Source organism: Mercenaria mercenaria, chromosome 2 (genome assembly GCF_021730395.1).
Source record: "Mercenaria mercenaria strain notata chromosome 2, MADL_Memer_1, whole genome shotgun sequence".
Taxonomy (NCBI): Eukaryota; Metazoa; Mollusca; class Bivalvia; order Venerida; family Veneridae; genus Mercenaria; species Mercenaria mercenaria.
The window spans coordinates 66,633,541-66,661,482 of record NC_069362.1 but is presented as its reverse complement, the minus strand read 5'-3'; the positions used below and the strand labels follow the sequence as shown (position 1 = coordinate 66,661,482).

Here is a 27,942-nt window from a genome sequence, read left to right as displayed (position 1 = left end):
TACTTCATATTAATTTTTGGATCAGTAGGTCAAAGATCAAGGTCAAATTTAGTTTAAAATTGGTTTCTTATTATTGAGTGGCGCTGTGAGAAAACTAAGAATCCAAAACAACAAATTTTATTGTTAGAATGCCCTTATTGGTATAGGGGTCAGTAGGTCAAGGTCACACTGGACCATAAACATTGAAGATAGCTTCAAGTCAGTAGCTTGAGAATGAAGAGTGGACTCAATGGTTCAGTGATATGATGCCAGGCTAGGAACCAGTGTCATGAATTCAATTCGTAGCTCCCCAATTAGGAGTATTAACGTTCATGAGACTTTAAATAATAGTCCATTGTTGGTGTTGTACTCTTTACATAACAAGAGGAAACTTCTCTTCTCTATTTTTAACTGCAAAAACCTAAAATGACAAACTTTTTGTAGTGGAGGTCATCCAAAAGCCCTGGATGACTGATAGCAAATTTGAATAAACATTATACTAGATACATAAAATAGACACTTCATGACTGTCCTAACCATGATATTCATCTCTTTCTGGCCTGGGTTTGACATTTCCTGATTATATTTTTGTCAGTAGGTCAGAGGACCAGGACTTGATTTTTTTGCCAAAATTACCTTGAATGAATTCCTGTTGTAGGATAAGGACTATGGATTTCAAAAAGTCTGGTGAATAAACCAGTGTAAACTGTTTGAAGCCTGTGTTTTAACAGTGCTGTGAATTGGATTTGATGTTCTAGCGTAAGTTGTAAGTATTCCTTGTTCTATTTACAGGAAAAAAATCTTCAGCTGTATAAGTGATGTTGATTCTTACCAAAGTCTTCCCTAAAGATGTTCAGATGCATTGCACACTATTTCTTTTTCCAGAAAGAAGTGTCTGATTTTTCCTGTTTGTTCACTTCCAGTATGAAAATAACAGAACTATGTCTGAAATATGATGTAATTTATATTTTTCAGGTCAGATGAGGTCATTACGTGTGTTCTACAGTGATCCTGAAAACACTATTGGTCAGATTGTGATTGCAAGTCGAGAGAGCCAGTATAAAATACTGCACTTCCATCACGGAGGCCTAGATAAACTGGCAGAGATATTTCAGGACTGGAGTCTCTTTGCTACCAATCAGGACAAAGTAAGTGAAGTATGCCGTTCATTGCACACAGATGTTCCAGTGGCTAAAAACAGAAATACTTAAAACAATTTTTCTCAAGAACATCTTACTGGATATTTAACATGGTCAGAAACACCATCTGTGCATGGATTTTTAGCTCGATTATTCAAAAAATAGTTAGAGCTATTGGACTCGCCCATGCATCGGCGTTGGCGTCCCGATTTTGTTAAGATTTTGTATGTAAGCTTGTATCTCAGTAACCACTTGTGGGAATGGATGGAAACTTCACAGACTTATTCAGTGTGATAAACTGACTTAAACTGCACAGGTTCCATAACTCTATGTTGAGTTTTTAGCTCTTTTTGAGCTTTTGTGATCGCTTTTTGTCCGTCGTCTGTCCGTAAACTTTTACTTTAAACAACATCTCCTCATAAAGCGCTAGGCCAATTTCATCCAAACTTCACAGGAATGATTCTTGGGTGACCCCCTTTCAAAATTGTTCAAAGAATTGAATTCCATGCAGAACTTTCCAAGGAAAAACTTCAAAAATCTTCTTGTCAAAAACCACAGGGCCTAGGGCTTTGGTATCTGGTGTGTAGCATCATCTAGTGGTCCTCTACCAAAATTGATCAAATTATTCCCCAAGGGTCAAATATGGCCCCGCCCCGGGGGTCACATGGTTTATATAGACTTATATAGGGAAAACTTTGAAAATCTTCTTGTACAAAAGCACATGCCCTAGGGCTTTGATATTTGGTATGTAGCATCATCTAGTGGTCCTCTACCAAAATTGTTCAAATTATCCCCCTAGGGTCAAATATGGCCCCGCCCAGGGGGTCCCAAGTTTTACATAGACTTATATAGGAAAAATGTTTAAAAATCTTCTTGTCTGAAACCACAACACTTAGACCTTTGATATTTGGTTTGTAGCATTGTCTTATAGTCCTCAACCAAAATTATTCAAATTGTACCCCTTGGGTGAAAAGAGGCCCTGCCCTGGGGGTCCCAAGTTTTATATAGACTTTTATAGGAAAAAGCTTTAAAAATCTTCTTGTCTGAAACCATACGACCTAGGCTTTTGATATTTGGTATGATGCATTTTCTAATAGTCCTCTACCAAAATTATTCAAATTATGCCCCTGGGATTAAAAGAGGCCCCGCCCTGGGGTCACTTAGTTATTATTTGAGTTATATAGGAAAAATACTTAAAAATTCATTTGATCCTATTTCCAATACTGTTTAATTATAATTACCTGATGACCCCAAGTAATATGATGTCACTTGACTGTGACCTTAACCTGCTGACCTACTTTCTTGTTTTTTAAGATACAGTCTTGAAATTTTGATGACGTACACAGTTTTGCACACAAATCGTAAAACTGAATTTCATTGACCATGAATGTGACCTACAGGCTTTCTTAATATTTTATCATCAGTTTGACATTTGAAACATGTAGCTCATATTACTCAGGTGAGCGATCCAAGGTCATCATGGCCCTCTTGTTTACAAAATTATGCCCCTTTTTCGACTTAAAAATTTTTGGTTAAGGTTTTATATGTAAGCTGGTATCTCAGTACCCACTACGGGAATAGATTAAAACATCACACACTTGTTCACTGTGATGATCTGACATGCAGTGCACATAATCGATAACTCTACTTTGCATTTTTACAAAATTATGCCCCTTTTTCAACTTAGCTGTTTTTGGTTAAGTTTTTGTATGTAAGTTTGTATATCAGTACCCACTAATGGGAATGGATTGAAACTTCACACAATTGTCCATTGTCATGATATGCATTGTACAGGTTCCATAATCCTGCTTTGCAATTTTACAAAATTATGCCCCTTTTTTGACTTTAATATTTGTTCATTTGACAAGACTGTTGAGCATTGCTGTCCTCCGACAGCTCTTTTTTTAAAAGTTTGTTAGTTCAGGTGATTTGAGATATGTTACTGTCTTTTTGTCACCAGTCTAGAAAGTTTAGGTTCTTAAAATGTTATCACTGACTGGGTTAGGGCTGATTGTGCAGTTTTCTGTAGTTTTGTTTATTACAGCTTGAGATAGATGGTTGTGATTTAAGCTTATGAATACTGTTGTTGTTGTCTTCTGGGATTTATTAACAGTTTTCTGTACAAATCATTTTAGAGGTCAAGGTATTTTTCAGTGATATGGTGTGCTTGTTTCTCAGGAAATTTCAAATGTTTATCATATACCAGAAAGAAATATTCTTTTAAGTTTTATGTTTATTTTTTTTTTAATTGAAGCTGAATGAGACAGACAGACACTATAAGCAGTTTATGATAGTGAAACCATCTATAACAGATGACCAATGTGATCCTGAGGAAGGGGTTTACAGTATGGTGACAGAGGATATCTGGCAAACACATCTCATGGATGATGGAGTCATAGAAGATGATTATCAAATCAGAAAGGTAAGTAGTACTCATTTTTCTCAAGGCTAATTATACTCATTTTCTCTCAAAGTTAGTTATACCCATTTTCTCTCAAGATAAGGTAAGTAATATTAATTTTCTCTCTGGGTTAGTATACTCATTTTATGTCAAGGTTAGTTATCCACATTTTTTCTCAAGGTTAGTAATTCTCATTTTCTCCCAGGGTTAGTTATACTTATTTTCTGTCAAGGTTAGTTATACACATTTTCTCTCCAGGTTTTCTCTCAAGGTTAGTTATGCTTATTTACTCTCAAGGTTTGTAATTCTAATTTTATCTGAAAGTTAGTTATACCCATTTTTCTCTCTAAGTAAGTCATAATGATTTTCTCTCAAGGTTAGATTTGAAACTTGTTTTTTCTTTTTCTAGGTCAATTACCAACCTCACTGGGTCATGTCCCATAACTCTGATATGCATTTTGGGCAAATTATGCCCCCTTTTGGCCTTAGAAAATTATGGTTAAAGTTTTGCATGCAAGTTTCTTTCTCCAAAACTAATACAGATATTGAATTGAAACTTCACATGTGTCTTCAGGGTTATAAATATAGTTTACAGCATCAAGAACCATAACTCTGACATGTATTTTGGCCAAATTATGTCCCCTTTTGGACTTAAAAAATCCTGGTTAAAGTTTCGCATGCAAGTACATATGCTATTACTTAAAGGCATATAGATTTGAAACTTATTTTTTTCTTTTTGCTAGATCAATTACCAACCTCACTTGGTCAAGTCCCATAACGGTGACATGCATTTTGAGTAAATTATGCTCTCTTTTGGACTTAGAATTTTTCGTGCAAGTCACTATCCTCAAAACAAATGCAGATATTAAATTGAAAGTTCACATATGTCTTCGGGGTTATAAAACTAGTTGATTGCATCAAGTCCCATAACTCTGACATGCATTTTGGCCAAATCATGTCCCCTTTTGAACTTAAAACTTGCATGCAAGTTACTATCTCCAAAACTAATGCAGATACTGGATTGAAACTCAATAGATATTTTAACATTTAGGGTAATATTCCCGCTTCTGGGGCAACAATTCGAATAGTTGAGCACTGGCTGTCTTACGGACAGCTCTTGTTTTGGAAGATTGTTTGCTGGTTAAAAAGTGGCCATTGCTATTTCCTGGTCAATAATTACATCCCAGTATTGATTAGGTACAGACTTCAGTAGGACATAGGATTTGTTAACAAAACTGGTTCTTTTAAGGGGCACCAGCTTATTGAAAGAAATCTCTATCCTCTTTGTAAAGAAATTTGTTAAATATATGTATTTATATACCCACATGTTTTCTTGTGATATGATTTATTAAGACCCTGTTAATAGGCCTGCAACCAAAGGACAATTTCAGTGTTATTAAGTTAAATGGAAAAAATAATTGAGAATCCTAAAAAGGTAAATAAGAAGAATTTGTTTGTTAGGGGCCAGCAGAAAGATAAAGAAATTAAATGGGAGCCATTTTTGCTAGGTAAGTCAGGTGAAGGATTATCCCTTCATGTCTTCTTTCCTCTTTGCTTTATACATGTGAAACATTGAACTACTTATTACTCTGCCTTAATTGTATGTTGCTTAAAATGCATTTCACATTCTCCTAGGTGGCTCTGTTGACAAATAAAGTATATTTACTCTATGTATAGAGTAAGGCTACGTGTGTATAGTCAGGCTTCATGTGTAGAGTCAGGCTACATGTGTAGAGTCAGGTTACATGTGTAGAGGTATGCTTAATGTGTTGAGTCAGGCTACATGTATAAAGTTAGGCTACATGTGTAGAGTCAGGCTGCAAATGTAGAGTCAGACTACATGTGTAGAGTCAGGCTTCATATATAGAGTCAGGTTTAATTGTAGAGTCAGGCTACATGTGTAGAGTCAGACTACATGTGTAGAGTCAGGCTACATGTTTAGAGACAGGTTACCTGTGTTAAGTCAGGCTGCATGACTGTATAGAGTCTAACTACTTTTGAAGTCAGGCTACATGACTTTGTGGAGTCAGGCAAAATGACTGTGCAGAGTCAGGTTACAAGTGCAGTCAGGCTACATGACTGCGTAGAGTCAAGCTACATGGTTGCATAGAGTCAGGCTGCATGGTTGTGTACAGTTAGGCTACAGATGCAGTCAGGCTGCATGACTGTGTAGAGTCAGGCAACATGTGCAGTCAGGCTACATGACTGAGTCAGGCTGCATGACTGTGTAGAGTCAGGCTACATGACTGTGCAGAGTCAAGCTTCATGACTGTGCAGAGTCGGGTTACATGACTGTATAGAATCAGGCAACATGACTGTGAAGGGTCAGGTTACATGTGCAGTCAGGCTACATGACTGTTTAGAGTCAAGCTACATGATTGTGTAGAGTAAGGCTACATGTCTGTGTAGAGTCAGCTTGCATTACTGTGTAGAGTCAGGCCACATGTGCTAGTGTTATTTCTAGAGCTCAAAAAGGGCAGGGTGCTGTCTAAAAGGGGCAGGGTGCTGCCCAAAGGGCCAGAGTGCCGTTTTAAACTGGAAAGTTACCGCAGCAGTAGTTACATTTCTAGATGTTTATAGTTATGTATTCATTACATTTATGATCATTGTGTACACACTTTTAAATCACAGAATAAAGTGGTAAAAGATATGTTCCCAAAACCAGTAACAGAGTTTACAAAGGGTTTTACATTACTTTATATATTTTTTTTTAAACCATTCATTGAAGCTTTTTTCTTAAAAAATGTCAACAAGGATGTCAATTTATTCATATGAGTATGATATAATATATAGTGGAGGGCTTTTATATGTTATTTGTAGGCCTATCTAATAAGCTTGAAGCCAAGATCATGTTAAAACATAATAAAAAGGTCAGTTTCAGGTCACATTGTAAACCAATATGTATCAAAATTCATGTCATATTAATTAGGAATTTCATCAATTTTTTATTAACAGAAAAATGCTAGAAAAGTTTGTAAAAAAATGTATCCAAAATGTACTATCTGGATACTGGTACACATTCAGAATGTCATGTGAAAATGGGTTTTGCTCAGTTTACTTGACTTACTAAAGTAAACCAGAGATAATTCCTCAAATTATGATGTTACTTATCATAAAAAATAACATTGATAGTCAGCTTTTTAGCTCACCTGAGCACGAAGTGCTCAAAGGTGAGCTTTAGTGATCACCCTGTGTCCGGCGTCCGTCGTCGTCCGTCCGTCCGTCCGTCGTCAACAATTTGACTGTTAACACTCTAGAGGTCACATTTTTGGCCCAATCTTAATGAAACTTAGTCAGAATGTTACCCTCGATAAAATCTTGGATGAGTTCGATATTGGGTCATCTGGGGTCAAAAACTAGGTCACCAGGTCAAATCAAAGGAAAAGCTTGTTAACACTCTAGAGGTCACAATTTTGGCCCAATCTTAATGAAACTTGGTCAGAATGTTACCCTCAATAAAATCTTGGACAAGTTTGATATCGGGTCATCTGGGGTCAAAATCTAGGTCACCAGGTCAAATCAAAGGAAAAGCTTGTTAACACTCTAGGGGTCACAATTTTGGCCCAATCTTAATGAAACTTGGTCAGAGTGTTGTCCTTAATAAAGTCTTGGACGAATTTGATATTGGGTCATCTGGGGTCAAAAACTAGGTCACCAGGTCAAATCAAAGGAAAAGCTTTTTAACACTGTAGAGGCCGCATTTATGACTATATCTTCCTGAAACTTGGTCAGAATGTTAATATTGATGATCCTAAGATCAAGTTTGAATCTGGGTCATGTAGGATCAAAAACTAGGTCACCCGGTCAAATCAAAGGAAAAGCTAATTAACACTGTAGAGGCCACATTTATGACCATATCTTAATGAAACTTGGTCAGAATGTTTATCTTGGTGATCTTTAGGTCAAATTTAAATCTGGGTCAGCTGGGGTCAAAAACTAGGTCACTAGGTCAGATCAAAGGAAAAGCTTGTTAACACTCTAGAGGCCACATTTATGACTGTACCTTCATAAAACTTAGTCAGAATGTTAAACTTGATGATCTTTAGGTTAAGTTCCAATCTGGGTCATGTTGGATCAAAAACTAGGTCACCCGGTCAAATCAAAGGAAAAGCTAATTAACACTGTAGAGGCCACATTTATGACCATATCTTAATGAAACTTGGTCAGAATGTTTATCTTGGTGATCTTTAGGTCAAGTTTAAATCTAGGTCAGCTGGGGTCAAAAACTAGGTCACTAGGTCAAATCAAAGGAAAAGCTTGTTAACACTCTAGAGGCCACATTTATGACTGTACCTTCATGAAACTTAGTCAGAATGTTAAACTTGATGATCTTTAGGTCAAGTTCCAATCTGGGTCATGTTGGGTCAAAAACTAGGTCACCCGGTCAAATCAAAGTAAAAGCTAATTAACACTGTAGAGGCCACATTTATGACCATATCTTAATGAAACTTGGTCAGAATGTTTATCTTGGTGATCTTTAGGTCAAGGTTAAATCTGGGTCAGCTGGGGTCAGAAACTAGGTCACTAGGTCAAATCAAAGGAAAAGCTTGTTAACACTCTAGAGGCCACATTTATGACTGTATCTTCATGAAACTTAACACTTAAACTTGATGATCTTTAGGTCAAATTCGAATTTGGGTCGTGTTGGGTCAAAAACTAGGTCACGGGGTCAAATCAAAGGAAAAGCTTGTTAACTCTCTAGAGGCCACATTTATGACTGTATCTTCATGAAACTTAGTCAGAATGTTAAACTTGATGATCTTTAGGTCAAGTTCGAATCTGGATCATGTTGGGTCAAAAACTAGGTCACGGGGTCAAATCAAAGGAAAAGCTTGTTAACTCTCTAGAGGCCACATTTATGACTGTATCTTCATGAAACTTAGTCAGAATGTTAAACTTGATGATCTTTAGGTCAAGTTCAAAGCTGGGTCATGTTGGGTCAAAAACTAGGTCAGGGGGTCAAATCAAAGGAAAAGCTTGTTAACACTTATTTATGACCATATCTTAATGAAACTTGGTCAGAATGTTAATCTTGATGATCTTTAGGTCAATAGGTCAGGTGAGCGATACAGGGCCTTCATGGCCCTCTTGTTTGAAGGAATTATGGAAAATTTGAGTTGAGTTGAGTTGAGTCACAGCCTAAAACTTGGCAGATTGAACGCTTCCGATTGCATACGACATCGGGAATAATAAGAATCGTGAACGGATATTCTAAACTTATTTTTGCTTCCGAAATTCATTAAAATTTGTGGATTTTCTGGTTGAAATTAAGGTAGGATCAGACTGCAAAGATATATACTTCTTATACTAAACAATGGTCTAATATAATGCTTGCTAGAAGAAATTTTACAGGGGACTTTCACGTGCTCCTCAATGATTCTCGTCACCTGTGTGCACTTGCCGTGACATAATTTGCTGATCAAATAATCGGCGAGGCATTTCTACAGGATAAAGGTCGGGATTTAGCAGAAGATCAAAGGCAGGAGGGCACATTTTAAGGGCAGCGTGGCGGCAGTTAAAAAGGGCAGGGAGGGACGCCCCGCTGCGTCACTCTAGAAATTACACTATGTGCAGTCAGGCTGCATGATTGTGTAGAGTCAGGCTACATGTGCAGACAGGCTACATGACTGTGTAGAGTCAGGCTACATGACTGTGTAGAGTCAAGCTACATGTGCAGGCAGGCTACATGACTGTGCAGTCAGGCTACACAACTGTGCAGAGTATGGTTACATGTGTAGAGACACACTAAATAACTGTGTAGTCAGGCTACATGTGCAGACAGGCTACATGACTGTGCAGGGTCAGGCTACATGACTGTGTAGAGTCAGGCTACATGACTGTGTAGAATCAGGCTACATGTGCAGTCAGGCTACTTGTAGAGTCAGGCTACACAACTGTGCAGAGTAAGGTTACATGTGTAGAGTCAGGTACATGTGCAGACAGGCTGCATGACTGTGTAGAGTCAGACTACATGTGCAGAGTCAGGCTACATGGACAGTAAGAGGCTACATGACTGTATAAAGTCAGGCGATATGATTGTGTAGAGTCAGGCTACATTTGTAGAATCAGGTACATGTGTATAATCAGTCTACCTGACTATTTAGAGTCAGGTACATGTGTAGAGTCAGGTACATGTGTAGAGTCAGGCTACCTGACTGTTTACAGCCAAGCTACATGTATGGGACCAAGCTCAACCAATAGATGGGGCTTTATCTAGTTCAGTAAATGTTCTCTGTAGAGATTTACCAAGCACTAGATTTTGTTTTATTGTTAGGATTATGTAAGTTACTAGTCAGACTGTTTGTTAAGATCTTAAGTGATCACTCCACCAGCTATTAAAGTTTTGTACAGTTATGTCCTTTTTCTTCCAAAACATACTGCAAGTGTCAGATTATATAAGAAATTATTAAAAAGAAAATTAAAAAAGATCCAGACAAGTAAGTTACATGTATAGTTGTGTCAGTTAAATTAAGAAGGGACGTAACTGTTTTGTGCTCTTTTCATCAAAGTTTGTACACAGTTATCTCTCTTATCATATAACCACACCATATTTATATCACATTTCAAACTTTTTGTTGACTGGCAGAATAAGCATGTGATTTACTGGATATATCAATGATGTATAAATATAAGAGAAAAGACAGAGATATTGTTTCCATGAGAGTAGGAGACTACTGTATACGTCTATATTTGCACGGCGAAATGTTGGCGTTTTTAGCTCACCTGTCACAAAGCGACAAGGTGAGCTTTTGTGATCACGCAGCATCCGTCGTGCGTGCCTGCGTGCATGCATACGTGCGTGCGTGCCTAAACTTATGCTTGTGACCACTCTAGAGGTCACATTTTTCATTGGATCTTTATGAAAATTGGTCAGAATGTTCACCTTGATGATATCTAGGTCAAGTTCGAAACTGGGTCATGTGCGGTGAAAAACTAGGTCAGTAGGTCTAAAAATAGAAAAACCTTGTGACCTCTCTAGAGGCCATTTATTTCACAAGATCTTCATGAAAATTAGTCAGAATGTTCACCTTGATGATATCTAGGTCAAGTTCCAAACTGGGTCACATGCCTTCAAAAACTAGGTCAGTAGGTCAAATAATAGAAAAACCTTGTGACCTCTCTAAAGGCCATATTTTTCATGGGATCTGTATGAAAATTGGTCTGAATGTTCATCTTGATGATATCTAGATCAAGTTTGAAACTGGGTCACGTGCGGTCAAAAACTAGGTCAGTAGGTCTAAAAATAGAAAAAACCTTGTGACCTCTCTAGAGGCCATACTTGTGAATGGATCTTCATAAAAATTGGTCAGAATGTTCATCTTGATGATATCTAGGTCAAGTTTGAAAGTGGGTCACGTGTCTTCAAAAAGTAGGTCACTAGGTCAAATAATAAAAAAACTTTGAGACCTCTCTAGAGGCAATATTTTTCATGAGATCTGTATGAAAGTTGGTCTGAATATCCAGCTTGATGATATCTAGGTCAAGTTCGAAACTGGGTCACATGTGGTCCAAAACTAGGTCAGTAGGTCTAAAAATAGAAAAACCTTGTGACCCCTCTAGAGGCCATATTTTTCAATGGATCTTCATGAAAATTAGTCAGAATGTTTAACTTGATGATATCTAGGTCAAGTTTGAAAGTGGGTCACGTGCAGTCAAAAACTAGGTCATTAGGTCTAAAAATAGAAAAACCTAGTGACCTCTCTAGAAGCCATATTTTTCATGAGATCTGTATGAAAGTTGGTCTGAATATCCAGCTTGATGATATCTAGGTCAAGTTCAAAACTGGGTCACTTGCCCTCAAAAATTAGGTCAGTAGGTCTTAAAATAGAAAAACCTTGTGACCTCTCTAGAGACCATATTTTTCAATGGATCTTAATGAAAGTTGGTCTGAATGTTCACCTTGATGACATCTAGATCAAGTTTGAAAGTGGGTCACGTGCAGTCAAAAACTAGGTCATTAGGTCTAAAAATAGAAAAACCTAGTGACCTCTCTAGAAGCCATATTTTTCAATGGATCTTCATGAAAATTGGTCAGAATGTTCGCCTTGATGATATCTAGGTCAAGTTTGAAAGTTGGACACATGCGGTCAAAAACTAGGTCATTACATCTAAAAAAAGAAAAACCTTGTGACCTCCCTAGAGGCCATATTTTTCAATGGATCTTCATGAAAATTGGTCAGAATGTTCATCTTGATGATATCTAGGTCAAGTTCGAAACTTGGTCACGTGTGGGCCAAAACTAGGTCAATAGGTCTAAAAATAGAAAATCCTTGTGACCTCCCTAGAGGCCGTATTTTTCAATGGATCTTCATGAAAGTTGGTCTGAATGTTCACCTTGATGATATCTAGGTCAAGTTCGAAAGTGGGTCACGTGCAGTCAAAAACTTGGTCAGTAGGTCTAAAAATAGAAAACCTTGTGACCTCTCTAGAGGCCATACTGTTCAGGAGATCGTCATGAAAATTGGTGAGAATGTTTACCTTGATGATATCTAGGTCAAACTTTTCATGAGATCTTCATGAAAATTGCTGAGAATGTTCACCTTGATGATATCTAGGTCAAGTTTGAAACTGGGTCACGTGCCTTCAAAAACTAGGTCATTAGGTCAAATTATAGAAAAACCTTGTGACCTCTCTAGAGGCCATATTTTTCAAATGATCTTCATGAAAATTGGTCAGAATTTTTATCTCGATGATGTCTAGGTCAAGTTCAAAACTGGGTCACATGAGCTCTAAAACTAGGCCACTATGTCAAATTATAGAAAAAACGACGTCATGCTCAGTTAAAAACTGGGTCATGTGGGGACAGGTGAGCGATTCAGGACCATCATGGTCCTCTTGTTTTATGGCTTTGATTTGGCGGTGTTAAGATTTGGTGGTATAGCTCTCAACCTCCAAAATAAAACCTACTGTCAAAAAATCGCCAGATTAAACCACCTACTTTTTTTTCCGACAGTCGTAATGACCAGTTATAGGTATAACCTGTCAAAAATGAATTAACGATAATCTTCTGAAAGACAAGTTATGAGTGATTGAGATTTAATTCCATTAAATCTCTCGGAGCATTGTAGTATATACACGTAATTTGATTAAACATTCACCAATCATGTTGTTATCGTCATAATCTGTAATGGTATCTGTCATTATTCAATTATAATTATGTTATATTATATCAATACCGTACATGATTATTACAGAACAAAAGGTACTATTGATAGTTCTAATATCTTATATTCATTAGCTACTTGTACATCTTTTGTCATATGTTTGTTGTATACGTTTTCATACCTGTCGCATTTGAGATATCGACCTGTAATTTACAACTTCAGAATAATACGCGTGTCAAGAAGCTCCCCATTATTAAGATCAATGATAAAATGACAATCACTGTTCTACTGGCTGTAACACTAAATTGCTAATTTAGATATATTATAGGTGCAAAGTAAGTCCCAATAAAGAGGATCGATGACAAGCGCCAAATAGCCGTTCTTCTGTAGTATTTGCCAACAGAGTGTCATTGCCAACTGAATCTGCAGTACTTTTCTCCCTTATGTTGAATTATCGGCAGATGTTATTAAAGAGCGGTGCTTATATTTGGCGATGTTTAGAATTGGTGCATTTGTTGTTGCCCGCCAATATAGCCATTGTAAAGGCACATGGTATGGGTATAATATTATGTGGGTTATTGTAAAGGCACATGGTTAGGGTATATGTGGGTTATTGTAAAGGCACATGGTTGGGGTATATGTGGGTTATTGTAAAGGCACATGGTTGGGGTATATGTGGGTTATTGTAAAGGCACATGGTTGGGGTATATGTGGGTTATTGTAAAGGCACATGGTAGGGGTATATGTGGATTATTGTAAAGGCACATGGTAGGGGTACATGTTGGTTATTGTAAAGGCACATGGTTGGGATATATGCGGGTTATTATATCTCAGAATATCTCAATCAGGACTGATCCAGATTGTTCATGTGGCTCTGGAGGTATGGCCTGTGAATTACTAAAAGTTGTGAAAATTGACAGTGACCACTTTTTAACTTGAATATTCTTATCTGATTTTCACCAAACTTTTTCAATGTTTATGGGTAACTGTGTTATATCATGACAAAGATTGAAATCCAAGTCTCTGAAGTTATGGCCTTTAAAATTGGAAAAAATGACAGTGTTAGCTTTCTTACTGGAGTAACTCTTTTCAAACGTTTATCAAACTCTGTCACAATGTTTATGGGCATAATGCTTCGTTCAGGTTTGATAAGTTACTGCGCAGTCCACTCTAACTTGAGCAATTCTTATCAAATAATCACAAAACTTGGTCACAATGTTTCTGTGCATATTATCTTGGCCATATTTGATAAACAGTCAGATACTCGCTGTCACTTTTGAGTCTGGCCCTTGAATTACTTAAAATTGTGAAAATTTACAGTGTCCACATATTATAGCTAAAGCAGTTTTTAACCCATGGTCATCTTAAGGGCATATTATCTTAATCAAGTTGGAAATTCAGACTCAGCCAGTTAGTCCTTGTTGCTCTGGAGTTATGGCCCATAAAAAGTCGAAATGGGTAAAAATAACAAGTAGTATGCTAAATAATTATCCATTTAATTCAAAAAAACAAAAGTAGTCTACTGCAATGGGCATATATTAAAACGTTTTTGCACGCTCATTTGCATAATGTCTAAGCTTCCTTGCTGTGACAAATATACAAAACTATTACTCTGTTTCCATGTCAAATACTTGAATGAAGTTGGTATTTCCACTAGTAACTACAAGCTGTTTCTTATTTCTGTTGTAACATAAAGACTGAGGATTGCAGATGTCATCGTTTCTGTCCAATAAGGTTTGAAAACTTGCGCCATCTCTTTCAATATTGTTATGCACATCTACTGTGTTTAAGATAAAGTCACACATAACAATGTCAGAATCCCCAATCAGACATATACCTTTGGCCTCTTCTGTTTTGCTTTCTACTGCACTTAAATATATTTCAGCTGGAATTGTCATCTGCAGGTCTATCCTTACGACCCCAGAGTGTTTATCTGCTGTGTATAGAAATTCCCCATCATCACTGACAGTCATATGTTGAGGGCATGAAAATAAATTTCTCCCCATAGTGTCAAGTTTGAACGTTTTAAGTATTGTCCCCTCTCTGGTGAACATGTGTACTTGCCCCCTTCCCTCTAGTATGCCTCCACCACCACAGCTTACAAAGATCTTGTTACCTGCACAAGCCACGCCTCTACATTTCTGGTTTACTTTAAAAGAAAATGTAAGTTTCATGTTTCCCTCATTGAGTGATACAAACTGTATTTTCTGAAGAAAATGGAGGGACACCGCCACCTCGTCTCTTCCACTGCAGCAGATGGCCCAAGGTATTCCGGGGAGATCACATGTGTTAGTCAGCTGATATGTTTGATTGAGATATTTAATGTTTGTGTTATTCCAGTCTGTCAATAGGATCGATCCATCTGACATAACACAGGAACCATTTATATCACATATAGATGTATCTTCTGGTCCCGTAACATCGTAGAATTTGCATACTGCTTCTCTAGGTTCTGAACTATTGTCTTCTATCAAACACTTTCCCAGTGCATTAATGTTACCTAGAAATTCCTCCATTGATTCAGAGAATATAGCATTAGCATTTTCTAGTTCAGCAGCTGTTATCTTCTTCAGTATTCTTGCATAATGATTGTCAGGGTCTTCAAGAATTCTCCTTGCCTCTGACTGAGTTTGTTCAGTGAAACCTGCAATGTCATCTACGTCAGACTTTGTTTTTGCATTTTGGAGTTTAACCAGTGTTGCATCAGATTTAGCCATCAGTATCTTTACTGACATTGTTTTCTCTGAATAAGCCTTTTCTATTTCATGATGAAATTCTTCTATTGCTACAGCAGTGTAAGTTCGAAATTCTTCCAGCCAGTCAAGAATGTTTGTTTTGAGGTCAGTTATCTTTCTATCAACATGTTCTTTGACTTTCCGGAGTCTGTTTTCACATTCTGCTTGGTCATGTTCAGAATGATTCTGAAGTTGTTTTTGCAGTGTTAGAAGCTTCTCTTTGATTTCTATGAGTTGTTGGGTTGTTTGATTGGTGTTTTTACTGTATCTGAAAGATAATATAGTGTTTATTGACAAAACTGTCTTATTTTCATATGGGTAATTTCAGATTGAAGGTTTGGTTGAATGGGGAATATGCATTACTTCTTCAGATAAATGGTATTGAAATTTTCTTATGATGAAATTCTCAAGTATGTTTCAAAATTATGTAGAAACTCTTCCTACTTTAAAAGCTGTTTTTAAAACAAGGTCTTTGTTTTTAAGTATGACAATAACTTCCTTTTGTATTACTTTTGAACAATGCGTATGCTTTTCAATTATGCATGGACAAGTAAAAAACAAAGGTAAAACTACTTTACTGTCATATCAGTGTCATTTGTTTTTTAAGACCAGACTTGAACAGATTTCTATCAGTTTGACTGTACATGTTGTAGAAACCTTTTCTATAGTGTGCATATTTACATTTTCTTTAAGGATAGCTCAAACATTAAAATAGATATAACAGAAGGATGGAGTTGAAATTCAAGAAAAATACAAAATTGTGTTTACTTTTATGTATAATTGCAACCCTGCTGGATTCTGGATTGGTATTTCCTGTCTTTTCAATGGTTTTTAACCACATTTATTTATATAATTTAGTTTTGATCTCTCTTAAGTTTACCAAGTTGATACCTTTATAATTTGTCTGTCATCTGGTCCTATCATTTTAGCAGTTATAAATAATAATATTTGTGAGCAAGAACCAAAATGATTAAAATGATGGTGTCTCAATTTTAGGCTATCAAAATTGTATGCTGGCTGGATATTATATAGAGGGAATAGTTCACCTGCGGGACTCGTGTTGTATTCACCATTGATAGCAGTTCATTACCCCTGATGGTCGAATGATTAAAAATATTGAGATTAAATCTATCAATATTCACATTTTATGATCAAAACAAATATGCTGAGTGTTTTATTAACTCAAGCATACCAAATGATACAGTGGTTGAAATAGTTTTACATGAATTATTTCCTATCCTTAGTAGCTTGATGTAACCATACAAAATGGACAAATTGTTGTTGACACAAGATTCTGGGTGTTTGTTCCATAAAACTAGATTATACTGGCTGTGATTATTGCTAAATAGTTAGTCTTGATTTTTTTCACACACTACAAAAAATGTATTCGCAGAACAGGTAGAGCTATTGAACTTACAAGTGTGTTGGCGTCCGCTTTCCTATTTCCTATTTATTTTGTTTGTAAGCTTGCATCTTAGTAATCACTTGTAGGAATGGATTGAAACTTCACACACTTTCACTGTGATAAACTTACTTACATTACAAAAGTTCTATAACTCTTATTTTGCTTTTCTTACAAAATTATGCCCTTATTTTGACAAGGCTTTTGATTAGTTGAGCATGTTTGTCCTAAAAAACAGCCATATTTTTACCAGAAAATCAAAAAAATCAGAAATGAAGTAAAAAGCATTTATTACATTTCAAACTCCACTATTTTAGAAATTAATGTTTGTAAATACTGATTTTTGTCTGTGACAAATTAAATTTCTTACTGTATCAAGAATGAATAAAGGAGTAAGTAAGAGGGTAAATTTATTAACTTTTTCAAGAAAGCTTTCAAAAATTCTCTCTTAAAACATGTAAACGAAGATCATCCATCTTACAGTAAAAGTACTAATATGAATCCTGTTTAAAAAATAACTCAATGGTTCTTCTATGTTCCAAGAAAATATGTGAAAAAAATTAATATATAAGATATCATTTTCTTTCTAAAAGCAGAATTTTGCTAATAACATTTTTCTTTAAATATCAAACACATAATGCATGTATTTTACCCACCTGTTATTGTTTTTCTCTAGTTTCCAATTGTTCACATTGGAAATATTGTCTTCATCAACCATCCATTCAGAACTGGTATCATCTCTTCTGTGATCTTGTAAACATTGAAAACAAAATAAACTCTCACAGCCCACACAGAAATTCAGAATATCAACACTGCTTCCATTCCTTGTACACTCAGTACAAAATAGTTCATCAAAATCTTTTTCCTTAATATCTAAACTCTGATAAAATTTTAAAGCCATTTTTCTAAACTTCCCTATATATATAACTTAATTTAGTTGTTTGTAGGTATTTCTTTGTAAACTGTTTAAAATTGTTTTTATGTTGAACTGATCGGGTTACAGTCTTATTGTTGACTTCAGTCCTGTATCAGCTACAGTTATTGACACCGATGTGACGTACTGGTGAACATGGTTGCCTGTTGCTGTTTGAAGTACTTTACTTGTTTGGGTATTTATGTTCGCTTGACGCAGTGAGTGCATCACACTGCCTTACTATATATGAGGGTTGTTTCATAGGTTCCTCATGTCATACTTTGCTGTTATTATATTGATGAATTTTAACAGGTTGGGAAATATAATGAATTATAGAGACTAGTGCAACCAAATTCTTCACATCTTTTTACCCAGACTGTATATATCGAGAGCTATCCTACTAGCTCCAGCAGTCGCAGCCGCTTCCCTTTTTACTTTGAATTTCAGATTAATTGACTTTATCTCTATTATTAATGAATGGATTTGATTCTAACTTAAACTAATTGTGCCTCAACATCACCCACATCATATGACACTAATGCCATAACTCTGGCATAAATATTTTATGAATAATTATAATGTCCTCCTTTTACTTAGAATTTCAGGTTAATTTTAGTGCATTGTCACTGTATCTCGGTTATTTTTCAAATGGATTTAATTCAAAATTGACATGGTTGTTCCTGTTCATGATACACATCATATGACTGAAAGACCATAACTCATATATGGGTTTTGACTGTTGGACTTTTCAGCTCTTTTAACATTTTTTACCTTCCTTGTTCTGATATAGCCAGTGTATTTCAGTGTATTAAAAATGTCAGTTGACAGTTACAGCTGTCTGTAGATGACTGGACCTCAATGGATGCAGTTCATATTGTCAGATTGGGAAATCTAGACTGTGTCACTGTCAGCATGTGTTCAGTAATTTAAACCACATAATTGTCAGCATCTTCACATTAGAAAAGAAAAACATGTTTTATGATAGATATTTTTTTCTGTTTGACCATGGTCAGTATTGCAGTTTTACAGTCACATTCTTTATTGTTCTGTCTCACTTTTTCTTTTAAACATTTAAAATTGTATAAATCTCTTAGTTACTGGTGCCTATGCAGTTTCTGATATACATGCATTCTCAATAATTTCTAACATGTCTACCTATGTTCTATGCATCCAATGTAATGTATTGCTATTATGTTACAGTAATATACAAAGTACTTCTATTTTCAATATACTTGATATTATTTTTGCAAATATTAATTCTTGTACAAATTATATATAAAGAGATGGAAAAAGTCAGAAATAGTTAATATAGAAAGATCTACCCCAGCTGGGATCACAACTAGGCCAAGCTTGGGTCACAACACGGCCCGGCTGGGGTCACAACTCAACCCAGCTCAAAGCCCACTCACTATAGGTTGATAAATATTTCCTCTACATGAAATTCACAAATTTGTTGATAAGTCTCAAAGTATTTATGTCTGAGCATTTCATATCTTTAAGAGTCATTTATTGACTAAGGACACCTTTACAACATCCAGTACTAATAATCATAAATACCAATAAAGGGACACATGTACATGCAGGACATACTCTGGCTGAATAAGAATAAGACCCACTTGCCCTGGTAACTTGTGAACCACAAGATGGCTTAGTCCCATGCCCTTCTCAAAAAAGTCTCTAAAAAGTGTAACATTGTTGTGCCTTCTGGTCTTCTGCTATGTAATAATCATTGCAAGCGTTATCATCTACACTATTTTTGTAAAAAAATATGTCTCCTCCAATTATCTTATAAATAAAGATTTTCATAAAACTAGGATTAGTTGTTGACCTCTTCTAGACAACATACAGTCTGCATAATCTAGGTCACTGGGTCCAGTTTCAAGGTCAAAGTTGGAGGTCAAGGACATGCTGAACATTTCCTTTAGCCCTTTGAAGGATTTTCAGATAACTTTGCACAGATGTTTACAGTGCTGAAGTCAACTTTTGTTCATTCAGTAGCTCAGTCATACTTCGAGGTCAAAGGTCAGATAGGCAGTATTTCATGGTCTCCGTATCTCTTCACCCATTTGAAAGAGTTTTAAATGACTTGGCATAATTGTTTTCAATTCCAAAAGGATGTCCTTTCTGTTGTACATTTTCCAGTCATACAAGATCAAGGTTATAGGTTATATGGTGAGGTCAAAGGTCAGATTGGCAGTATTTTTCCACCCTGTATCTTTTTCCTCTTTGAAGAATTTTTCAAAGAAATTTGCCGTAATGAGACCTTGTTCAGAATTCAGTTTTCAGCCATGACAGTTCAAGGTGAAGGTCATAAGGTGAGATCAAAGGTCATGTTTATGTTAAATTGGCAGTATTTTATGTTATCTCTGTATTTTAAAACCTTTTGAAAGATTTCCAAAAGAATTTGGGACAAAATGTTTTGTCTTAAGAATTCTACAAGCAAAACACAACATTTAAGTCATGTTTGTTCAAGGCTACTACCCTTCCATTTAGATACAGCAGTATGAGGAAATACATACATGTTTCACATGCAAATTAATTCCATATTTGCCTTACTCCTTTTATGCCCCCGAAGGAAGGCATATTAGTTTTCAACTGTCCATCCATTCGTTAGTTCGTTCGTTCGTTCGTCACAACGTTAACTTTTTGCATGAAGGCACTTTACTCGCGAACCACTGCACCCAGGACCTTCAAACTTCACATGCTGATAGTACTTATTGAGTACACGACCCCTACTGACTTTGGGATCACCAGGTCAAAGGTCAAGGTCACCAGGTCAAAGGTCAAGGTGCTGCAGGGGAATTTGTCACCATTAGTGACAGCTCTTGTTTCCAAGAGATGTTAGGTCAGTTATAAGAAAATTAAATTATTAAAGGCAGCTACTGGCATTTATTGTGGAAAAAGTCAACTTGGGATTTTTCATCAACCCCTGTAGTTTTCCTATACAAATGGCTTAGTTGTCGGAATATTAAAGCTGTAATAATTTTAATTTTTCAAATGTTTTGTAGAAACATAGTGTTATTAATCTTACGTAAGAGAGTAATAAATTAATATTTTTAACAGAAGAAATTTATGAAAGACTCTACACTGAGCAGTTGTCAAATCTGACGTAAATTCGTACAATAATATGTAAGTATTGTCGTCAAGTATAGTGAATAATGTTCTATATATTTTATTCATCAGGCAGGTTCATATTGAAAATGGGGAATAATGAACATACTATAATATTTGTCTTGTCTGCATTTCATATTGCACAGAAAATATCAATTTAATGCTAACTGTATTTCTGTTTGTCAGAAAATTCATTGAAAAATATAGCATTCTTGTACAATCATAGAGAAACAGTTGACATTAAATTTATCATATTGTAATAAAGTGAAAATATTGTTGTAATGAATTTGTTGTTTGATGTTACATTTGATGAAGGTTTTGTAGACAATTGAATGGCAAAGAAAGTTTCAAAATTGTAGTCAGTGTGCAGTATGTATTCATTATATTGCCTTACAAGATATAGTTTAATTGAGATCAAATTATTTCACTTTCGAACCTGTTCTGTATTTTTCAGGCAATATTTTTCGGTGGTTTAGAGCCATGTTTACGCCATGAAGTATGGCCTTTCTTACTTCACTACTATCCTTTCGACTCAACATTTGAAGAGAGAGAACAGATCAGGAATGACAAGTATATTGAGTACCAAAACATCAGAAAGAAAAGGTATATCATCAACACTTTTCCCATAAACTGATAAAGATATCTGTCTTTCCGCCCTATAGGTTGTTGTAGATAGTCTATCTATCTGTCTGTCTATCTGTCTGTCCATCTGCTGTTACATATTTTATCAGGGTGGCTAGAACCTGTTTGCTGGATTATGTCTGACTTCATAAAGTGAACAGAAGAGCTGACCTGCCAGTTCTGACTGTTTGATCTCATTGGCAATAAAATTGCACTCTTCATTTGTTTACCATCTCTTCAAGCCCCCCACCCCCCCCCACCCGATTTAGTTCATTAGGAAAATTGCATATGGATCCCCATGAGTTTGAACCCCGAGTGACACCGAAGGGGACTGTAGGAATGCCCTCTGTTAGCTGTCAGTCCACAAATCTGGATCCTGCAATAACTCAGAAAGTATAAGCTATGTTCATAAAACTTGGTATGTGAATAGAGGGCAATGTACATGACTTATACTTGTAGGTCAAAGTTCAAGGTCACTATTGAAGGTCAAGTAAAAATTGTTTCTGCTCAGTAACTTTTATATGCATTGATGGATTATCTTAATGCTATACACAAACATTCCCCATGATGAGACAATGTGTCAACGCATGATCTATGCTTGTCGGTTAAAGGTCAAGGTCACTGTTCAAGGTCAATTAAAGATTTGTTTCTGCTCCATTACTTTAATTGCATTGAAGGATTTTTTAGTATTACACAGAAATGTTTCCCATGATTAGACTATTTGTTGCACACATGGTTACGGTCAAAGGTCAAGGTCACTATTGAAGGTCAAGTAAAATTGTTAGGGGACTTCTTTATTGCCACTTCAGTACTCAGTCACATGTTGTATATCCTTTAAACACATGACCACAAAAGAAGAATTTTTCAACAATTCTGGGATGAATATGGACAATATTTATCATATTATTAAACTAATTATCTCCCCTGATTTCTTGTTAGTATAGACCCCCATTGGACAGCGCTTACCTCCAACTACAAGTATATGAAAAAACTTAAAATATATATTTTTTTTAAATCATTTTTTAGTCCATTCGCACATACTCCAGCAGTTTGGAAATAATAAATGTATGTATATGTATATACATTTTTAATCAAAATTTGAATTCAGTCACGAATTTCAGTTTGGTATTCCAGAGCTGGCAGAATTTATTTGTTCCCAGGTAGTGATATAGGCGCAGTACAAAGCCGTGTTCAGACCCTGTCCTTTAGATGATGTCAAATGATGACGAGGCTTTATATGTTTATTTGCAAGAAAGTGCCAGAATAGTTATTATGTCTCCCCAGGAGACATATTGTTTTTGCCCTGTCCATCCTTCCGTCCGCCCGTCCATCCGTACGTCACACTTCATTTCCGAGCAGTAACTGGAGAACCATTTGACCTAGAACCTTTAAACTTAATAGGGTTGTAGGGCTGCTTGAGTAGACGACCCCTATTGTTTTTGGGGTCACTCCCTCAAAGGTCAAGGTCACAGGGGCCTGAACATTGAAAATTATTTCCGATCAATAACTAGAGAACCACTTGACCCAGAATGTTGAAACTTCATAGGATGATTGGTCATGAAGAGTAGATGACCCCTATTGATTTTGGGGTCACTCCCTCAAAGGTCAAGGTCACAGGGGCCTGAACATTGAAAACCGTTTCCGATCAATAACTAGAGAACCACTTGACCCAGATTGTTGAAACTTCATAGGATGATTGGTCATGAAGAATAGATGACCCCTATAGATTTTGGGGTCACTTCGTCAAAGGTCAAGGTCACAGGGGCCTGAACATTGAAAACCATTTCTGATCAATAACTAGAGAACCACTTGACCCAGAATGTTGAAACTTCATAGGATGATTGATCATGAAGAGTAGATGACCCCTATTGATTTTGGGGTCACTCCGTCAAAGGTCAAGGTCACAGGGGCCTGAACATTGATAACCATTTCCGATCAATAACTAGAGAACCACTTGACCCAGAATGTTGAAAATTCATAGGATGATTGATCATGAAGAGTAGATGACCCCTATTGATTTTGGGGTCACTCCCTCAAAGGTCAAGGTCACAGGAGCCTGAACATTGAAAACCATTTCCAATCAATAACTAGAGAACCACTTGACCCAGAATGTGAAACTTTATAGGATGATTGTACATGCAAAGTAGATGACCCCTATCGATTTTGGGGTCACTCTGTTAAAGGTCAAGGTCACAGGGGCCTGAACATTGAAAACCATTTCCGGTCAGTAACTTGAGAACCACTTGACCCAGAATGTTGAAACTTAATAGGATGATTGGTCATGCAGAGTAGATGACTCCTAATGATTTTGGGGTCACTCTGTTAATTGTCAAGGTCACAGGGGCCCGAACATTGAAAACCATTTTCGGTCAGTAACTTGAGAACCACTTGACCCAGAATAATGAAACTTCATAGGATGATTGGTCATGCAGAGTAGATGACCCCTAACGATTTTGGGGTCACTCTGTTAAAGGTCAAGGTCACAGGGGCCTAAACATGGAAAACCATTTCCAATCAATAACTTGAGTACCTCTCGACCCAGAATGTTGAAACTTCATAGGATGATTGTTCATGCAGAGTAAATGACCCCTATTATTTTTGGGGTCACTCCATTAAAGGTCAAGGTCACAGGGGCCTGAACATTGATAACCATTTCCGATCAATAACTAGAGAACCACTTGACCCAGAATGTTTAAACTTCATAGGAGGATTGAACATGCAGAGTAGATGACCCCTATTGATTTTGGGGTCAGTCTATTAAATGCCAAGGTCACAGTGGCCTGTTCATGTAAAATCATTTTTTGGAAATAACTTGAGAACCACTTGACCTAGAATGTTGAAACTTAATATGATGATTGGACATGCAGAGTAGATGACCCCTATTTATTTTGAGGTCACTTGATCAAAGGACAAGGTCACAGGAGCCTGAACAGTGACTTGAGAACCTCTAGGCCAAGAGTGTTGAAATTTAGCGGGATGACTGGACATGCCAAGTAGATGATCCCTATTGCAGCCAACCATCAGTGTCTCTTTGACTTTCGCTCCTGACACCTATTGACTTCTTGCCTATAGGACTTTGCATTGGGGGAGACATGCGCTTTTTTACAAAAGCATTTTCTAGTTACACTTTGTTGAAAGGTTTTTTGTTGAAATTAGGACCCATTTGTTTATGTTATTGATATTTTGTTTAATGAATTTCTTACAAAATTACCAGAGAGTCTATGTCCGAGGAGGAACAGGAATCATTCTGGCGAAATGTTCAGTGTACTGTGGAGAAAGATGTTGTTAGAACTGATAGAAGCCATCCATATTTCAAGGGAGAGAATAATCCTAATATAGAGGTGCTCAAGTAAGTCGCAATTATCTTTCCTGGGTGAACATGGTGTGTAACTGGATCACAATAATTTGACAGAATTTATTCTTTTCAAGTAAAAGAGAATAGTTAATCAACTGTCTACATTGTAAACATGTTTTTCAAGCATATTTGCAAGATATTTGATGACACCTGTCTGCAAGAGTTTTTAGAATAAATTGTGGTAATTTGTATTTTGTCTGTTTCTAAGTTTTCTAGTTTATTTATCATTGCCCCAGTTTCCAACATGGAAGAATGTTTTATTTCAGATTGCTTAAGTTTAGCGCAGAGTAACTATTGTAAAATACTCGCACATGGGATTACAGTTTCTGTCTAGAGAAACTGTGTACACTGAATCTGGTTTTCAGGTCCATTGTCTTACACAGGGCCATAGAACTGCCTCATTTGTCTATTTTCTAAGACTATTTTGACTTTGTATAAACTAGAAAGCATACTTTTTGTTTGTTTTAACCTTGAGAAGGAAAACATATTTATTTCTGTGTTGTAATCCTTGCATTGACCTCTAAAGTTTCTTTAAATGAATTCACTTGACTACATTTGCCTGAGCTAAGATTAGAAAACCATGTACAGGATTTCTTTCTATGAACTGCTTCACCAGACTTTGTAGCATCCTTGCATGGACTAGACTTTGTAGCATCCTTGCATGGACTAGACTTTGTAGCATCCTTGCATGGACTACTTTCAAGTTGTTTAAACTGGTTTTGCTGGGACATCAATTATGAATTACGGTATTTACAGAAAACTAAAATAACAAACTTTTTACAAAAGTGCAGTGATATGAGGTTATTACATGAAGCATTACTTAGTAGTCCCCTAACAACTTGTTACATCCAGGCTACTAGGATCGAACTGTGGTGTCACCACAAGGTCCGTTATTTTACCTAGAGCTTCATAAGGTAACCTTGAAAGAGTTACGCAGGTAACATTGTGGATGAGAAATTGAAATCCTTCAGGTTATTGTAGATATGATATTTCTCTCATTTTACTGTCATACTGACATGCATAGTTAAAATGGATTGATTATTTCTTACCTTGATGAATTGGGTGTGCAATAATCATGACCAAGTTATGCAATGTTAGGATAAAACCTAGAAATTGCTACAAAATGTCATTTTCCACTTTTGAAAGGGATTTGATTCATACCTAAAATAATTGTTCATCGTCACCACCTACATCATTTGACACAAGGGCCATAACTGTGACACCTGTATTTTATGAGTTATCCCACTTTTAACTTAAATTTCAGGTTAAAGTTTAACTCTATGTTATTACCAAACAGATTTGATTCAACCTTTAAACAGTTGTACTACATCAGCATCCACATCATATGACACAAGGACAATAACTCTTGCACCAATATTGTTTTTAGTTGTCCCCCTTTTTGCTTATAGTTTCAGGTTAAAGTTTTGATGCACTTTCACTTTATCTCTGTTATTCCCAAATGGATTTGATTCAGACTTAGAATAGTTGTACTACATTATCACCCACATCATATGATACAAGGGCCGTAACTCTTGCACCAATATTTCATGAATTATGCCCCCTTTTTACTTAGACATTCAGGTTAATTGTGGTGCACTTTCACTATATCTTTGTCATTACTTAATAAATTTGATTAAAATTTAAATTAGAAACTTAAAATAGTTGTTCCACATCATCACTCACATCATACAACACTTGTTCGATAATGCTGGCACCAGTATGTTCTGAGTTATGCCCTCTTTTCACTAATAGAATTTCGGGTTCAAGTTGGGATGCACTTTTGCTGTATCTACAGAATTACTAAATAGATTTGATTCAAACTTAAAATACTGTTCCGAATTATTAGCCACATAATATGACACATGATGCATTACTTTTGCAGAAGTTTACCATGAATTATGTTCCTTTTATTCCGATTTAATGTTTTGAGACTTAAGCTATTGTCCAATATCTTTATCCACATTTGAGTCATTAAACACTCCAGTGACAGCTCCAGCTTCCTCAGATGTACCCAATTTCACTATCCAACATTGAAATAGTCGAGCACGCTGTCTCCTGTGACAGCTCTTATTGGTTGCCTCCTCAGTCAAGGGACTTGTCTAACAGTTTAAAAGAAGGACTTAACATTTCATCTTAAACTATTTCTGTGTCTAAAATTAATGTTCACATCATCAAATGAAGCCAGTTTGTAAATGACATACAAAGTATTTGAATTTCAGGAATATTTTACTAAATTATGCTGTAGAGAATCCCCGGTTCGGATACACACAGGGTATGTCAGATCTCCTGGCTCCGGTGCTGGCTGAGATCCAGAAAGAGGTAGATGCATACTGGTGTTTTACTGGCCTCATGCAGAAAACCATCTTTGTTAGCTCACCAAAAGATTGTGACATGGATAAACAACTGGTATAGTGTTTGATGTTGTCATCTCATTTCACTCATTACACCATTTAAAAACTGATTAAGTATGACCCTGACATTGAACTAAATCGGACATTAATGACCTGTATCTAAATATTTTTGTTGGGACCGTAAATTTAAGATGCAGTTATATGGTTTGTTATTTCACACTAGCCTCGGAATCAATGTATATATCGATTACTAGACTGTTTATAAACATAGAGGAATTTTGTACTGTCGCTATACAGGTAGTGGTAGCTGGAACCTGGAAATAATACAGTCAACCCCCTAGTGCAGTCACGTACTTGGAACAAACCATCTTGTATATAAGAAAAGAGCTTACTTAAAAAATAAGAACAAAATTTATAAATCTAAAACTTTAATTGTTAAGGAGATGATGTTGGGCAGTGACGTGATGTTTTGACATGATGAATGCTGTTGTATATTTCCAGCTGTATCTGCGAGAGTTGTTACGACTGATGCAGCCTACATTCTATGAACATCTTGTCCATCTGGGTGATGATGCCTTGGAGTTACTGTTTGCTCACAGGTGAAACTGTTAAATCATTATTTCCATTGATACAAAGTTTATTGATGTTGAATAACAATTGGTGTCATGCAAGATTATTGATTGTAAGACTTTTATTCCATTCTGGAGATATATCTCGAAAATCATTTAATGAGCCAGGAAGATGTCTTTTTTGCAGGTGGCCTGTATTCACAGTTTAAAATACACTGCAAAATATTATATGAGGGAATGATACTAATGGATTTTAAAGCTA

General features: G+C 36.2%; 2 protein-coding genes across 2 annotated transcripts in view; one reads left to right on the top strand and one right to left on the bottom strand.

Annotated features, from left to right (window-relative positions):
• Nucleotides 1-27,942, top strand: part of LOC123564159 (TBC1 domain family member 16-like) — a 48,317-nt gene that overhangs the window by 7,138 nt on the left and 13,237 nt on the right. Inside the window, exons 4-9 of the mRNA XM_045357524.2 lie at nucleotides 955-1,127; nucleotides 3,373-3,540; nucleotides 21,239-21,387; nucleotides 24,620-24,754; nucleotides 26,980-27,166; nucleotides 27,613-27,710. Of these exons, the coding sequence (XP_045213459.2) occupies nucleotides 955-1,127; nucleotides 3,373-3,540; nucleotides 21,239-21,387; nucleotides 24,620-24,754; nucleotides 26,980-27,166; nucleotides 27,613-27,710 (910 nt within the window). The remainder of the gene's footprint in view (nucleotides 1-954; nucleotides 1,128-3,372; nucleotides 3,541-21,238; nucleotides 21,388-24,619; nucleotides 24,755-26,979; nucleotides 27,167-27,612; nucleotides 27,711-27,942) is intronic.
• On the bottom strand, nucleotides 14,103-17,866 carry LOC123564161 (uncharacterized). Its single transcript, XM_045357525.2, has 2 exons — nucleotides 17,417-17,866; nucleotides 14,103-15,626 (listed from the first exon to the last, which is right to left on the bottom strand). Exons 1-2 carry the CDS (start codon nucleotides 17,659-17,661, stop codon nucleotides 14,231-14,233), a joined length of 1,641 nt encoding a protein of 546 aa, XP_045213460.2. The 5' UTR covers nucleotides 17,662-17,866; the 3' UTR covers nucleotides 14,103-14,230.